This window comes from Tinamus guttatus, unplaced genomic scaffold, assembly GCF_059628265.1.
Source record: "Tinamus guttatus ecotype Peru unplaced genomic scaffold, ASM5962826v1 Tinamus_guttatus_pri_ptg000327l, whole genome shotgun sequence".
NCBI classification, from domain to species: Eukaryota; Metazoa; Chordata; class Aves; order Tinamiformes; family Tinamidae; genus Tinamus; species Tinamus guttatus.
In genome coordinates this window covers 8,368,568-8,384,649 of record NW_028288861.1, presented here as the reverse complement: position 1 = coordinate 8,384,649, position 16,082 = coordinate 8,368,568, and the positions used below count along the sequence as shown (strand labels likewise).

Sequence of the window (16,082 nt, the reverse complement as noted above, 5' to 3'; positions counted from 1 at the left end):
AAAAAAAAAAAAAAAAAGCTCTTATTTAGCTAGGCAATGAATGACACACCCAGCTCTTCTCAGCCTCCCTGCACTTTCCATTCTTGAGCAAGAGATTTCTAAATCCTAGTACAGGTCTACTTTCTTAGGGTATAGAAACTTACCCCTAAGATAACTAAAGACCCCAGGACATTTCTTAAAATAAGCAGACTTCTTCACAGATTCCTATTCCATTTTGTTTCTCAGTCTAAGCTGCAGAGGAATTGACTGCAGAACAGTAAAGAAAATTAAGTCTTTGTTTAGTCACAGACATCCTAGTTCTACATTAAAACCTTACTTAGAGACAAATCCGCTCACAACATCTGCGAAATCAAAGAGAAAAGGAGTGGAAACAACTTTTTTTTCTTCCTTAAATGCTGAGTGTAGTGCTCTGCATTGATAAAACGGACATAACCATAACCACTGGGCAGTAGAAGACCCTTGGACTTTAAGAACCACGAATTTGAGCTCTGCCTTACACCCAGTGGTAAATAAGCTAGTTGATGAGAGTTTCAGAGGTCTGTTTTTTATCAAGAATGGAATTTCTGTTCCAGCATTTTACAAAAAGCCCATTTGTATTTCAATAACTCCACAAAAAAAATTATCAGAAAACTCCTCTAAACAGTTCTGTTTAAGAGCATGCCATCACACTTATAGCTGACAACAGATCTTAAAGCCTGTTATTGCAGTGTACGTGCAGGCAACTCAGTGCACTGGTAAACCTTCTGCTAGTTAAACAAATTAGTTGTGTATAGAAAATATGCTAAACAGTGACATCACTGTAAACAGCCTTTATTGCAGCACACTATGAAGTAAGAGCTTGGCTTTCCCAGAAAATTACATGTATGCCTTGCTGGTTCAAAAGTAAATTGTAGCAGCAGCTCCACGGGGCTCATAACACAGTAGAGGGATCAAAAGCTGTGCAAGAGCTCTGCTTTCTGTTGCTTTTGGATAGGAAAGACACTGCATTGAGCAGATTTCCCTCTGCTGAACGGCAGCCCATCTTTGCAACATACGCTTTAATTAGCTGTCCTATCTTCCTCGAGATAGGAAAAGTCTGGACAGCGACTTGCTTCAAGGCATTAGAGTTAGAGTTCATAGTCATCTGGATGGTAGAGCTCACTCAAGAGGCGGTAGATATAGGAAGGTGCATTACCCCCAATGTTGGAAATGAAGAGAGTAATGAGCTCTGGAGGGACGTAGTCAAATACTGGGCAGTGAACATTTATCTTTGCCAGGATCTCACCTGAAAAGTGAATAACATCAATATCAGACAAACAATTGGGGAAGAAAAAAAAAAAAAAAAAGAAAGAAAGACAGAAAAGCCTCTGCATGTCTTCCTGAGCCCCTCAAGAAATCATCTCTCTGTATATGCCCCCCTCAAGTTAGTATTGTGATGTCCTGAATCCTTTCCAGCTTCCTCACTCTGCTGTATACCAGTAATTCAAATACATCATCTTGAATTGCTGGCAGCAGTCTTTTTTGATAGTCTTAACTGATAGTAATCCCAAATCCCTTCAGATTTAGGTTGACAGAGAATCTTCCAGTATAGAATTAGGATACAAGAATCCTGATGCTTTATTTAAACTAAATCCAGAATGTCAGGAACAAAAACTTGAGTCAAACCTGACGTATTCATTTCAGAAGTCTATCGCATAAGAACAGGGCTGTGAATACCTGAAAACAGGTTTGGGAGCTGCCACATTTCTAAAGAATGTGCTTGTGTAGGAAGCCCATTCCAGGGACAGTTTCAGCAAGTAGCCTGAGTAAAAATGTTTAAAGCAGCTTCCCACAACATGAGTTGTGGTTAGGAACACAAGCTGCCTGTGAGTGGTGTGTGTCTGCTTTGTCTTGCAGGTGAAATTAGCCCCCAGCATCGTTATCACAATCATGTAATAAGATGCAGAATATGTCAGAGAAGAAGCAAAACTGCAAAGATAGTGTTCAAAGAAAATCCTTTTTTTCCAGATTTCCCAGAAATATACGGATGAAATAAGACGGTTCCTAGAACTTTTTTTTGTGCTCAAGAAAACAGGAAAGGATTTTCTGTCTTTTGTTACAGGATAGTCACAGGTGGTTTGTGTACAGGTGGATGGTTGCAGGATAGGCTTATCTTTAAGTTTTGTGTCAACTGTAAAAACAAACAAACCAGTCAAACACCTACTGCCTAGAGCAGCGCGGCCACCCAGTGTAAGGAGGCACTAGTACCTTCTGTGAACGGCAGCACTTCTTGAGGTGACACAAACTTGTGGAATGAATCTTCTTCATTAGGGAACTGAATGAGACAAGAGAGGACAAGAGTAGGGTGAGGAAAACAGAGACCATCTCTTTATCCTAATGAAAAGAGATCCTATGTGTTGGAATAAGAGCAGCGGAGAAAGACAGGAGACACTGCTGCTCAGCTTATAATTATTATGTCTTGCTTGTCTACAGAACCTGTGCAACATCTATAGGTGGAAGGCAAGTTTTCTCAGAGCTTTTATGCTTTCCTACCTCACGGCTGTTCTACTGAACCAGAGCACAGACATGCCTTTCTCAGCCTGCATCTTTATCTGATGCACTATTGAAAAAACAGCGAGTCCCACGATGCTTGAAAGCATCTCCTTCTGCCTTCTCCATAGGAAAGGCAGTCTCCCACCATTTACAGTATAAATTAAAATCTGTTATGTTTAAATAAATACGGAGCATTTAACAACAGACAACAACATCTACTACACACCAGCAATTCAGCACATTTGTCAGTTTTTACTGGATGAAGGAACCTAGAACAGTGGGAAGTGCTTTAAAGAGGTCCTGAGATGTACCAGATTTGGACAAGGGTTTCCTAGTGGGAACAACAGCTTTGGAGGGATGGCACAGGTACCATCCTGGCCTTTGGGCAGACAGTGCCCACCTGCCCACTCTGTCCCTGCACCAAGAAGCTGCTGTGCTTACCTGTGGGGAGAGCTTGAACATGGGGGCACACACAATGAGTGGAGTGGAGTGGTGCTTAGCTGCCAGAGCCAGCGTGTGCGTCCCACTCACGGCGATCAGCGCACCGTTGGCCAGAATGGTCTTGGTGCCTATGATCACCTTAAAAGGTAAAACAGTATTAGATAGCAGGCTCCATAGCAAACTGGGAAGGAAGAGAGATTCCTAGCTTGGAAAATCCTGGATGAATTGAAGGAGTGTGACAGAAACCCAAAGGCTAGGAGCTGTAGTAGGGCTCTTGGATACCTGACCCATTTCATCTGGCCCTGGCTCTGCACCAAGATGTTCCTGTCCAACAAGAGTGCGACTCCAGCTTGGTTCTTGAGAACTCTGAAAATAACTCTTTGAGGGTCCCCTGGCTCTTTCCTGTAACTGTTCTGCCTGTTAGCCGCTGCAGCAGAGAAATAGCAGAGGACATCCCAACTCGTCAAAACCTGTATCTTTAACCATCACACACTGATCTGGGCTTGTACACTGAATCTCCCCCATCTTTGTAAACGGGGATTGTTACAATTTTGAGTCGTCAATGAAGAAATAAAGCTACCACCAGTGGGAACTCCTGCTGGTCTTGGGAGGCCTAAGCACAAAGCCTGAGGTTAACTCCCTCCTCCAGCTGAGCCCTCCTTACCTTGTTGACTCGAGACATGACAGCAAAAATAGCAGCATCACTCATGACGGTAGTTTCAATGTTCTCTTTAGCTAGTGTGACAGCCATTTCATGACCCTAGAAAGAGCAGGAGTACAACCAGTACCTGACAACACAACTTTTTACATTGTAGCTGTAGAGATACTAACAATTCTTCCCTGAACTACAAAAATATCAAGTCAGAGAACACAAATACAGCTGTCTCCCTGAAGGATGACGAGCTGTCCTTCCTCTCTTGATTGCTGAGAAACCTCCCCCCTGCAAAAGGCTCTGGTGTATGCTGTGCCCACAGCGTGTTCCCAGAGACACGGCTGCTGGGCAAGAACGCTGGAGAGCTCAGGGCTGGTGAGGCCAGCTGGCCTGAGGGCTCTTACCTTGCAGAAAGGCGCACACTCCGCCACGATGACCTGGAACTTGCGTTTACGGGCGGCCTCCTTCAGGAAGGCCTCCACGGTGCGCGAGTAGCCAATGGTCATGATCACTTCATTGGAGTGGATGTGCTCCAGTGCCTGCATGGCGATGTTGTCAGTGGTGCCCTCTGCAAGGGAAGGAGGCCACCGGTGAGAGAGCAGGCAGGCCACACAGCTCGGCTGAGCTCCACGAGATGCCAGCCAGAGCAGAGGGCACTGCATGGCTGCACTGGGTCCCCTCAGAGTGCACGCTGGCGTGCTGGGGCTCGTAGGACTGCTAGATGATTCAGGAAGAGCAACTCCTGTGCACTGAAAGCTCTCCTCCAGCATTATCAGTTTTCACTAAAGCAACGCCACAAACACTGGAAAAGCAAGAGCAGCTTTATCCTCTGCTCCTTTTGCCGGTGAAGACTGGCTGAGAAGTTGTCTCCAAGCCGTCCTGTGCCCCTTAGCTACTCAGGAAAAATGGATGTGTATCAGAACTTCATCTGTAGTGAGCAGATCAGGTCAACACTACTGACAGCCACTGTGCCCACAGAAAAACTAGTGACAAAGTCCACAGAGCTCGGAGCCCAGTAGCACTAGAATTACATGAAAAGGAGATGCTGGGCAATACAGGCATCAGAAGCAGGGCTGGGCTCCTGATCCATTTAAATGCTGCAGAAGAAGAAAAGCAAACCACAGTTTTTTCTGCACAAAGGTCTGATGAGATCACAGGACCCTGGTCGATTTTTGATATTCTTCCTCGCAAGGCTGAACTCAAGGCTACTCAGACAACCTACAGCACAGGCACCCCCTCCTCCCCCTACCCTCCGGGCCTGTTGCTCCCAGCACACACATTCTTTCAGACTAAGTCTATTTTCTTTCCAGAGAAGAAGCATCACTCCATCCCTTACCTAGCTCTATTAGCAGCTCGTTAATAGCTTCAATAACATTAGCTCTGAGGAGAGGATAAGGGGTGCTGAAATCCTCACTGAGTCCTCCTGAGGTCAGAAGCTTGTGCAGTGATTCTTGCTGATCGCTTTCTTCACTGCGCCCATGAAGCCTGCGGAGAGAAACAGCCCTTCAGAGCAGGCAGGGGGTGCGTGGGCACCATGGGTCTAACACCTGCATTGGAACTAGTGTCCCCTGCTGCCCAGGAGGCCTGGATGTGCACACGGAGCAAGGAAGCGTGCGGGCAGGAGCCACGTTGTGCCAAGCAGCTTCCCTAACCGTCTTGTGCAGCAGAAAGATACCCCAAGCTTTGCTGGGGAGCACTATCCTAAATCAGAAACCTTGAAGCTGCAGCAGGCATGTGAAGAGCGGGGCTCAAGGCTGCTGCTGCAGGGGAATGGACTCTCCTGGGAAAATAAGGAGACAACAGCCTGAGGTCAGAGCACAGACTGTCCTGCTGGGGAGAGGGAAGCTCACATGGCCACAGCAGCAGGTCAAGTGGAGCTTCACTGGAGGAAATGTCACCAGCTATTCCAAAAGCTACAGCTTCTGCTGCTCTTTCCTTCTGTGTTAAACTCACTGCATCCTTCTGTCAGAGGAGCCAGAAAAGCGGGTGGCAAAGCCTAAGCGGCCTCAGCAGAGCCACAGACCATGCTGCGGGAGGGCCCGCTCTGCGGCAGCCACAAGGAGCGCGGGGAGCAGCGGCGGGCGCTTCACCTGCCGTACTCCTCCCGAATGATCTTCAGCACTCGCCGCACCATGTTGCCCACAGTGGTCTCGGACGGCTGCGCTGCCGTCATCCGTCGGCCCTCCGTCCGGATCAGCTCCATGAGCTCCCCTAAGAGACACGGGGGCCTCGGTTAACACAGCACAGAGCGAACCTGGGTGGCCTTCGCACCAACCCGCTCACCCTACAGCACTTCTGGGGCTCATTCAGCCACTAGGACAATTCCGTAGGATTCCTCTATAGTGTGAGTCAGTGTTCCCAAATATTCACTTAGATGCAAACTCAAAACTGAAACTTATAAGACTGTAAGTGGCAAGTTTAGAGAGAATAAACAACTGCTACTGCAACGTGACCATCAGAGCCTGCTCTGACCGAGCTTCACGGATCCCCACACGCAGGGGATGAAGCTCACTCCACCAGGTCGGAGTCCCTCCCCTTCCCACCGCCCCTCCGGCGGCCGCGGGGCACCGAACGAGGCCCGGCCCGGCCCCACCGGCAGCGCCGCTCACCGGCCCGGCCCCACCGCCCGTGCGCCACGATCCTCCGCAGCAGCGCCAGCGTCTGCCTTGCGGTGTCCTCGGAGCGCGGCCGCTGCCCGCCGCCCCGCAGCCGCGACACGAAGGCCTCGATCTGCTCCGAGAGCTCCGCGCCGCGCTCCGCAGCGCCCGGCATGGCGACGATGGCGGCAGCGCCACGGCCCGGCCCGGCCCGGCCCGGCCCGCACCGCGCAAGCGCCGAGCACGCAGCTTCCCATTGGCGGCCTTGAGAGCCGCTCCCGCCCCTCGCGGCGGCGCAGCCAATTGCAAGCGCGGCCCGCGGCGGCCGTCAGTGCCGGCGGCGTAACCTAGGCGACGGGCCGCGACGCCGGCCCGGGCAGGTGCGGTGCGGCCCCGCGGGGGCTTGTGGGAAGGCGGCGGGCCGGGCTGGCCCGCGGCGGGGGTGGCTGCTCCCGTCCCGTCCCATCCCGTCCCGTCCCATCGCAACCCGGCCCGGCCCGGCCCGGCCCGGCCCGGCCCGGCCCGCCGGCACCGCGGGGCCCGGAGGCTGCGCGGCCCCGGGCAGGGAGCCGCGTCTGCACCGGGACGATTTACTTTGGACGGCCTGGTGCGCCGGATGCGCTGAGCCAAAGCAAACGGGTCGGGAAAGGCGCAGTTCCTGGCAGCCCGATTGTTCTTGCTGGCAAAGCCGGAGCCGGCCCTGGATAAGGCAGGAATGTTGCTCCCTGGTATCCAGTTCCTGGCACCCTATGTGCAGGGAGCAGACAGGAGCGGCTCTCGCCCATGGCTCTGCCCTGCAGGACGTTCCCTTAGATTAGGAAATCCAGAGCACAGAGGTTTACCCTGGAAGCTCTCAGCAGGCGCTTGCCAGGGAGCAGGAGGGCCCTGGATGCTCATCCTGTCTGTCTTACACCCGTCCGCTCGTCTTGCTGCAGAGCCGGCTGCCATCCGGGCACTGCCGGGCCCAGGCGTGGTACCAGCAGCTTGTGCGTAGGGACTCGGGACCGTGGGGACTCGTCACCTGGTGTCCAAGTCCCTGCACACCCCTCCGCCGCTTGCTCGCCTGCTCCCGTGTGCCTGGAAGCCGGTGTTGGTGCCATCCCAGTGAAGCTCGCTGCATCCCCCGGGTGCCTGGCACAACCTGGCTGTGCTGCCGGGGCTGCTGGCCTGGCCAGAGGTCGTGTTTGCCTCCACTCCAAGTTGTTCTCGTCCTTTCCCCCTGGGGAGACTCACTGGAGAACGATGCCGCTGCCGTGGTGGTGACTCAGGCCAGGCGCTGCTACCCTCACTGGGCAGGTCGTCCTTTCCCTCTGCCTTTTTACCCCTTTTCCCCAGCTTTAGGTTACCCATTTTCTCCCACTGGATGTAAGCTGGGAGCTCCGCGGCCGGTGCTGAAGGCAGCGCTGTTGCCCTCTTGCCCCGCGATGCGATAATGCTGCGAACGAGCCGCGAGCGGAGCGGCCGCCAGCCTCAGTGCTGCCCGGGCCGTGCGCCGCCTGCCACGGCACGTGCTTGTCCTGCCCTCCTGGGACCGCAGCACACAGTAAACTGGCCAAAAATAAATAAATAAATAAACTGTTTCGGGAGCTTTCCTTTGTTTGTTTACTTATCTCACTAGTAAACAGTGCAGCCCTTGGAGATTAGGCAGGAGGGAGCAAGAGGAAGGGAAACCGGACTCGGAGGTTATGACCTCCTTGCGGACGCTTGGGCTGTTTACATTCCGCTGCTCCAGTCCCAGAGCTATTGCAGGGTAGTTTCTTCTCAGCGTCTCGCGAGGCTGCAGCGCCTGCAGGCTCCCTGCTTGCGCTGCGCCCGCAGCTGCCTGCGACGCCGACGGTGTCCCTCGAGGGGCAGAGCCTCATGCGGCCTCGGCCGCTTGCGCTCCATGACTGGACTGCGCGGGCTGGGGAGCTCTGAGCCCCGAGCTGAGTCAGAACATGGGATTCTCCAGAGCTCAAAGGCAAACACTGGGCCCTGGTGGCTTGAGGGGCTGCAGTTAAGTGACATCCGGTTGTCATCAGTAGCAGCTGCTGCCAGGACCCAGTGAGCGAGACGAGAAGTTGCCCAGGAAGACTGAAAAGAAGGGAGCAGGGAAAAGGAGGGCGAGCGGCACAGTCCTGCTGAGGGGAGCAGCCGGGGGGTGGGAAGGCAGTTGGAAAGGCAAGTCTGGATGTCCTCCATGGGCTCGGCTGAAACCTCCCTGCTGCTGCCAGCTCACCCACTGCAGCAGCACAGGTAACGCGGAGCAGCTCCCGTGGCGCCTCCCCGGGCTGCGGGAAGGGGGCTGCCCTGTGGGGCACGGCCCGCGTGCGCAGGGCTGTAGCCTGGCCCTCGGCCTTGCCCTTTTCTGCCGTCACCGCAGGTGGTGGCTCTGGATGGAGAGTGCTGCCTCCTGCCCCTCAACCCCTCAAATTGTGCACTGAAGAGAGCTGGCTCCTGGGGGCTGCATTGAATCCCCAGATCCCTTCAAATGCTAGTGTAACGGAGGCGGAGGCAGGACAGAGGCTGGGTGAGAGTCCAGGAGTGCTGGAACATTGTGTGCTGGGAGGCTGTTTGGATTATAAACTCTCTGTGGATCAAGTGGGCTGGATGAAATGCCAGGGAGGGGAACCAGAGTTTGCTGAACTCTAGTAATTGGACTCGTCTGCAACACCCGGGTAGGAAAAGTGAGCTGCTCATGCTGGGTGCAGATGAAGGGAAGGAGCCAGCAGAGACACAGGCTTGCAAGAATAACAAGGCAGGCTGTCAACAGAGAAGTTACTGTCAAGACTGGATAGGCAACGAGGGAGAAAGACGGGTAGGGTTGTCTTGTCACTGGGAGCCTAAGCTGCTTTCTAAACAAAAGTGACTTTGAGGAGCAGCTGTTAAGAGCTGCCCACGGTGGCGGTGCGGAGGACTCAAACCACAGCCCAAGGGGGAGGATGTACCATCGGTATCTCTGGTCTAACACGTTTGCTTCTCGGAAGGTCCGTGTTCAAAGGCCAGAGTTAAAAATCATAGGAGAGGGATCAGGTAAGAAACTATTACAGCTACAGTAACAGATATGGCTGTGCAGGCAGGGAGGCAAAGATGTAAAGAAGCAGCAGTGAATATGCCGAAGGGCTAAGGGAGTCCAAAGCAGTGTTTTCTATGTGCTATGGAGAGGAAAATTGGTCACTTAGTAAGTTAAAGGAATGAAAATGAGGGGCTGAACCAAGTGCTGAATACGTGTTTAAAATGTGTGCTTCTAGGAAAAGAAGACAAAAAAACCAAACAAAGAGTCGATGATCAAAAGCAGGTATGTGAAAAACTGGAAAACTCAGCTCTGCGGGTCTGGATAAGCACGCAAACCTTGCCTGAGTCATCGGCAGTTTTAGCATGCTTGAAATTTGTGGCTGACTCTGCAGGTACCAGAGCAGATGTTTTCCTTGACTTCATACATTTTTTCCTGGTAACAACTGTCCCCTGTGCTGGTCATTCTTAGTAAAGAGCAAGAGACTCCCTGGATGGACTCAGGGAAATGGGCTGGTTTGCTAAGGCTGCCTTAGCCAGGCTAAGGTGGCTCCTCGGCAGGCACCCAAGGGGAGGCACAGGACCAGCCCCGTGTCTCAAGCTGGCAAAGCATTTGAATGTTTGCGTGTATGTGTACCTATCTCTGCTTGAAAAATACCTGGTGGCTCATCCTTACATCAACACGAGTGCCCGCAGGCAAATCAGACTCTCAGCCAGACCTCTGCGATACCAATATTGTCCATGAGCCCTACAGGAAGCAAGTAGGCGGTGCTGAATCCCTGGGATCATCTCTTCTGCCAGCAGCTTTGCCGTTCGCCCCCCTCCTTTCTGTAGCCTTAAAATAGAGGCCGAGGCTGGGAAGCAGGCTGGATTTTTTCTCGGGCTTGTTGTGGAAGCAACCCACACTCACGGGCCAAGTGGGCCATGCAGCCTGGGCTGCCCCTCACCCTTCTTGACCTCCGGGGAAGGGAGGGAAGGCATGGGAAGCTGGCATTAAAATGCCGCTGCTGGATATGAGACCTCGCTTGTCGGCTCGTTAGAGTGCCGTGGGTCCCAGATCTCCTCTCAGGACGTAAGCAGCTGGAGGCAGCGAGTGCAAAGGCCAGGCTGGTCAGGAAGAGGTGAGGGAAGCGTGGGAAATAACTGAGTACCATGTAGAAAAACAAGCCCGAGTGAGGGACGAGGGCGTATGGTGTTGGGCTGCTCAGACACCGTCCAGGCACCGCGCGCCGCAGCTGGCAGTGCTCCACGAATGGCGCTTCAGGCCTTCACACCCGGAAAAGGTGTAGGCTGTGCCGTGTGTTGGCCACAGGAGGTCGAAGCGGACAAGAAACCGTGGGCGTTAGGCAGGTGCTGAGCTGGGGCTCTGTCCCCTCTTGGGGCGCGTGAGGCAGCCCGGCTCGGCGGTGGAGGAGGCGATGCCATGGGGCCGATCGGTGTGCACCCCTCCAGGCCCGGCAGTGGGTTCAGGGAAGCTCCGAGCAAACCTGGCATCACTGCTGCTGCTCCAGGAAGCCGGGCCCCGGGGGTGAAACAAAGCACGGCCCAGGCGCTTTGTGGTCACCGAGGGGTCCGTGACACCGACAGTCTGGGCTGCTTCCTGGTCACCGTCCAGCTCCGCGCAGTTCCTCCGCTCAGGCGCTCGCTGCGGCTGCAGCTGGGCGCCGGGCTCGCCGGCACGCATTGTCCGCTGCGGCGCTCATGAGAGCTATTCAGCGGCTGCCAGGTCTCGGAATGAGGCAGGGATGAGCCATTCCTCCACCCCCGTTGTGGGATAGGCTCCGCGACGAAGCCCTGCCGATGCACACGTTCGCTCCCGCCGGGGTGAGCTGGGGCAGAGCCCGCGCCTGCAGTCCAGACGCGCCTCGTCCACCTTATCAGCCGGCGATGCCAGGGAGCAGAGCTTGGAAGCAGAGCTTGGAAGCAGCCCAGGCTGCTGCCCCATCCTGCACAACAGAGGAGTTGCTGCTCCCCTGCTCCCCACGTGTTTGCCTTCCAGAGCCAGGCAGAGCCCCACCATCCCTATTATTTTGCTTTGTGTCAATATTATGACAGCTAAAAGCAGGAGAACTGCATCCACATGATAAGCAGGCAGAGGCTCTGGGCTGGGCGTGGATCATGTTAGACTTTGGCAGGGGAGGAAGGTGCCTGGCAGCCCCTGCCCACGGGCTCCTTGGGTCAGGCGAAGAGGGAGCCAGGCGAGGTGTCGGGCAGGGGCAGAGGAATGAGTGGATTTTACTGCCATCTCTCTCCTCTGAAGTAAACACTCACTGCCCCTTTCCCAGGGAAGGCGATACACATGGTAGATGTGTCCTGAGGGAAGATAACCACAGCCTGCTTTGCTTTCTGGTGCAGAACTACTCTCTCTCTCACCGCAGCCCTGCCTTCTGGCAGAGGGGGCTGTTCAGCTCCTGTGGGGAGCGTGGAGGGCCATGCATGCGGTGCTGCGCCAGAGCCCTCACTCTGCGCCTGCTCTGGTTCAACTCGCTCAGCTAGGCAGCACCAGGAGCCTCTGTGTGTGCCCAAGTGCTGCTGCTCTGCGGACAGACATGCTCAGGGCATTTCTGGGGCTACGGGGCTCTGCTCCCACCCGGAGGCTCCCTGTGGTTCGGGAGCTGCTGGGCAGAGCAGCGTGAGCTGTGCTGCGCCCCACTCCAGACCGTGAGCACTCTGCATGCCGGGGCTCTCCCTTTGGCACTGCCGGCTCCGGGGAGCTTCTCTGGCCGCCCGGGCGCTGCTGATGCAGTGCATACCTGTAGGCACCCACGTAGGCTTGGGGCTGTGGTTCAGCCCGCTGGGTGCCTCACCCTGCTGCAGGGCTGTGCGGCCCCGGCGAGTCCCCGCTGTGCCGGGGCCCTGCGCCGAGCAGTATGTGCTCTCCGTGACTGCCCCGCCAGGCACGGCGGCTGCCTCGCGCTGCCCCGGCGCGGCTGCGTCACAGCCGCGCTGGGACACGGCCAGTGGTCATTAAGCCTCCTGTCTGTCACCAGCATCGCTTTGCTGCCTGCCCGCAGCTTTCCCTTTGCAGGAAGGCGACTCGTCCTCCGCCCCAGGCTCAGTGCTGGCATTAACCGAGGTGTGCGCTGGTGGTGGAGGCCTGCGGCTGAGCGGAGACTGGCATGCCAGCCGCCTGACCCACTCCTGGAGCACCATCCAACTACTTGCCGGGCTCCCTCAGCATTTGGGGCCTCCCTGGTGGCATCGCCCCAACCCCCGTGTATCATTTCATGGGGAATTAATCTTTGAGGGGGAGCCACAGCTGGACACGCCGCCAGGCTTGTGATGTGCTCTCCTCATGTGGTACCGCTGCCTCCAGCACTTGGGGCAGCCCTGGTGCCTGTAGAGGGGTCCTGCACCTCTGTGGGGCCCATACTGGTCTGGATCTGGCCCCGCGCCTCCGAGCTTCCCACAGCGCCACGTGGGGGTGAGCTCTCTACCAGGCATGTGGCTCTCCTGTCAGGTGTCGTGAGCTTCGGCCAGCCCGAAGAGGGGCCGTGGGTCCCCAGGGGAGGCCGAATCCACCCCGAGGAACAAAAATAAACAGTGGAGTTCCTGCCACGTGCAGCCGGGGCTGAGTAACGCCAGCCGTGTCCGGCTGCCTGCGACAGCAACAACAGGCGCGCGAGGCGCAAGGCTGGGAGTGTGCAGAGCAGCCCGCTTCCCCCTATTGTGAGTGCCCTCGGCGGCCAGCGGCAACCCTGCGCACCTGGGCTGGGAGGCCGCTGGGACGCCACAGCTTTCACAGCAAGGAGTGAGGGACGTGCCGGCGCCGGCACCCTCAGGCGGGGCCCAGCCCGCTGGGCGGCACCGCCAGAGCCTCCCAGGATGCGGGGCTCTTCTGAGGTCTAAAATCAGGTTTTTCTGCAGCAGCCCCACTGACTCCTGCAGGCTGCCTCGTGCTGTTGGGTGGTGGGTGATGCTGAGATGGTGGTAAAGGCGCTGCCATGCTGCGCGGCCTGTGCCCGGCCCTGGCCACATATCCCTCTTGGTGCCCAATACCATAGGAGCTCTGAGAAGACCTCTGGATCCCAGGTACCTGGCCAAGCTGCTTTCTTTTGGAGAAATACTTATGATCCAGGGTCACTGTGTCAGTCCTGCTCTGGCAAAAGGGTGGCAGTCACGCCATTCCCTGGAGAAAAGAGCAGAGATCTCCTGGCAGAAACATCTGGGGCTGCTTCTCCAGGAAGATCAGTGCCCAAAGAAGCCCCTCACCAGGTCATGACCATCACCATCTCGTGTTCCTTGGTCCTTTCCCACTCCTGCATGCAGACATGCCTGGCTGCAGTTGTGCCGTTGCCAGCCCTCTGCCTTCTGCCTCAAAGCCTCGCTCTGCTGCTGAGATGGGATCTGCAGAAATATCTGCTGGTTTGCCTGGAGGCTAGATGGCAATTGGAGTCCTCCCACTGCCATGTGAGATGATCCTACGAGAACAAGAGCTGTATTAGGGCTAGAGGGAGCAATCAGATCCAGTTAAGGACATCAGTGCTCTGGGATGAAGCATTATCCTTAGGAGTGTTACATTTTCGTGCTGCTGTGACCTTGGCGAGTCCTACTCCCAGCGCAGGGTGCAGGTAAGGAGGCAGTGGGAGCTCGGAGGTGCCTTGTTCCCAGGCGAGCACCGGGGCCCCAGCAGCCCGGGGCTGGCTTCGCCGGACACCAGACCACATGGGCTTTGTCACTTCCCCTGGGCGGAAGCCTCCAACCCTGATCAAACTTCGTCTGGTGTCGTAAATAGCAGCAGCACAAAAATAGTGACCTGAGGTTTCGGGGGCTGTTCTCTGAAGGCTTAGCAGTGGTGCTGGAGGACACCATCCGAAAGCAGGTTTCTGTTGACCCATTTTCATTGGAGATGCTGCAAGTGGGATTTTGGGGGGCAGAAGATGCCTGTGAGGGAATCTTGATGCTAAAGCGGGTGCGTGTTATAGAGGTGAGGACTCAATGAGAGCGGCTGCTGCAGCCTACGGGGAGCCAGAGCTGGAGAGCGGCTGCCTCTGCTGGCCCTGCAGGGCTCGGAGGCACTCGGGGCCTTGCCTTTGCGTCCCATCCAGGAGACGGCAGGGTGACACACACGAGCTGGTGCTCTCGGCCCATGGCTGCTGAGGCAGGTTTGTCGCGGGGGAGGCACACTGCCCTTCAAGGAAATGCCGATATTTGCCTTATGCCCCTGCCCATTCCCCTGAGCCTGCCCCATCTCCTGTTCCCAAAATGCACAGCTCTGCTCCCTGGAGCCTGGTGGGAGGCAGTTGGAGGGACGTGCTGGGCATTTATAGTATCGCATTGACATCCAGCCTCATCCTGCAGCTGGGGAAGGGTAGGCCTGGCCCCCGGGGAAAGAGCATGACAGATTGAAAGCGAGTGGCTGCGGCCCTAGCCAGCTGGATGTTTCTCCCGTTAGCAGGAGGATGTTGCTGGTCACAGGTTACCAGTGTCCAAATATTATTTCTCTGCTCATGTCTCTGCTCCACGCGGCCCAGAGAGGGGATGCTCATCCCAGGAATGTAAACTCTGCCCAAGGTCTCTGAGGAAACAGCTTCAGCCCAGGAACAGGATTGCACTCGGCAATTAAGGGCTGGTCTCCCCAGCCACACAGCTCCTGGGGGGAGCCCTTTGCTCCATGCCAGCGGCTGGCCTTGTGTCTGAGAGATGGCCCCAGGGGACCTTCCTGCAGGGACAGGCGTGAGGCCCCCTGTGGTCACGGTCTGTGCAATAACAGGATCCTGTCTTTCGAGCAAGTTAGTTGTGTTCGCTGCTCGGGGCAGCCCTGTGACAGGGCGCTTGGTGGAAGGAAATGCTCCCCCCGCTGCCCCAGCCCCAAGGCTGTCCCCAAGGCCCAGGGATAGCAGAGGGGGAGCGTGGGCGGCCCAGGCCTTGCAGGGAGGGCTTGAGCTACTCTCTGCTGCCCAGCCAGGGCAGCAGCTCCGCAGGCGCCAAGACCCAGCATGAGCAGCCCAGCGACAAGCTCTGGGGAGCGGCGCTGCACCGGCCCTTCTGCTGCACTTGTGGCTGCAAGCCAATCCCTGCTTCAGCGCCAGGCAAGGTACCAGCAGCTCTGTCAGCACCACAGTGGGACCAGCGCTGGGGGCCAGCCCCTCGCTGATGCTTGAGCCAGTGCCACCCATGCTGCCCTGCAGTGCTGAGGACAGGCAGTCTCATGTCCCTGTCTCCCAGGGACAGACGAGGCAGAGGAACCCTGGAGCAGCCTCCCAGCTCTCCTAGGACCACACAAATGTGAATGCTGGCAGGGACACAGAGCCAATTATGACCCCGATACCATGTCCTCGAGGGGATCATATTGCCTGATGACATCTATTCCCTTCTTGCATTAGCCACAGCTTCACTGGACACAGGCTTAAAAATAGATCAGAAAAGGCCACAAGGTTCCCTTACATTCACCCCCTGTGCTAGGGCTTGGTCTGGCTGCCTCAACTCTAGTCTGGGCTATCGCTCCGCATCCGGGTGCTCCTCAGGCCTCCCCCTGGATCAGGGGGTGCTGCCCCTGGGGCTATCCCAGGGGCGCCCAAACGGCGACGGGCTCCCCAACCCGGTAGAGCCCAGCGGGGCTCCCTCTCCCCAGTCCCGGGGACGCAGCGGGCTGAGGGCAGAGGCACGCGATGCCTCCGGTGCCCGCTGCAGGCGCGGGTGGAGGCACCTGCTCCCGCCCGCGGCCGGGGCCGGGCCGGGGCGGGCGCGGGGCGGGGCGGGCCGCGGCGCGGGGCGGGGCGGCGCGGCTGAAATAGCGCGGCGGAGCGGGCGCGCTCCCATGGCCCGGCGGCCGCGGCGGGAGCGGCCGCTGCCCCGGGGCGGTGGCGGCGACGGCTGGGGGGCGCCATGGCGCGCGCGGCGGGGGCGCGGCGGCGCTGAGGCGGCGGCGGGGCGCGCGGGCGGCGGCC

The 16,082-nt window shown here is 56.7% G+C and overlaps 1 protein-coding gene across 1 annotated transcript; it reads right to left on the bottom strand.

Moving 5' to 3' along the window:
- Nucleotides 1-794: 794 nt before the first annotated feature.
- Nucleotides 795-6,424, bottom strand: EIF2B2 (eukaryotic translation initiation factor 2B subunit beta). Its single transcript, XM_088529294.1, has 8 exons — nucleotides 6,214-6,424; nucleotides 5,695-5,815; nucleotides 4,941-5,089; nucleotides 4,009-4,172; nucleotides 3,617-3,712; nucleotides 2,953-3,090; nucleotides 2,227-2,293; nucleotides 795-1,264 (listed from the first exon to the last, which is right to left on the bottom strand). The coding sequence occupies exons 1-8, from the start codon at nucleotides 6,374-6,376 to the stop codon at nucleotides 1,107-1,109; spliced, it is 1,056 nt and encodes a 351-aa protein (XP_088385420.1). The 5' UTR covers nucleotides 6,377-6,424; the 3' UTR covers nucleotides 795-1,106.
- Nucleotides 6,425-16,082: the final 9,658 nt, after the last annotated feature.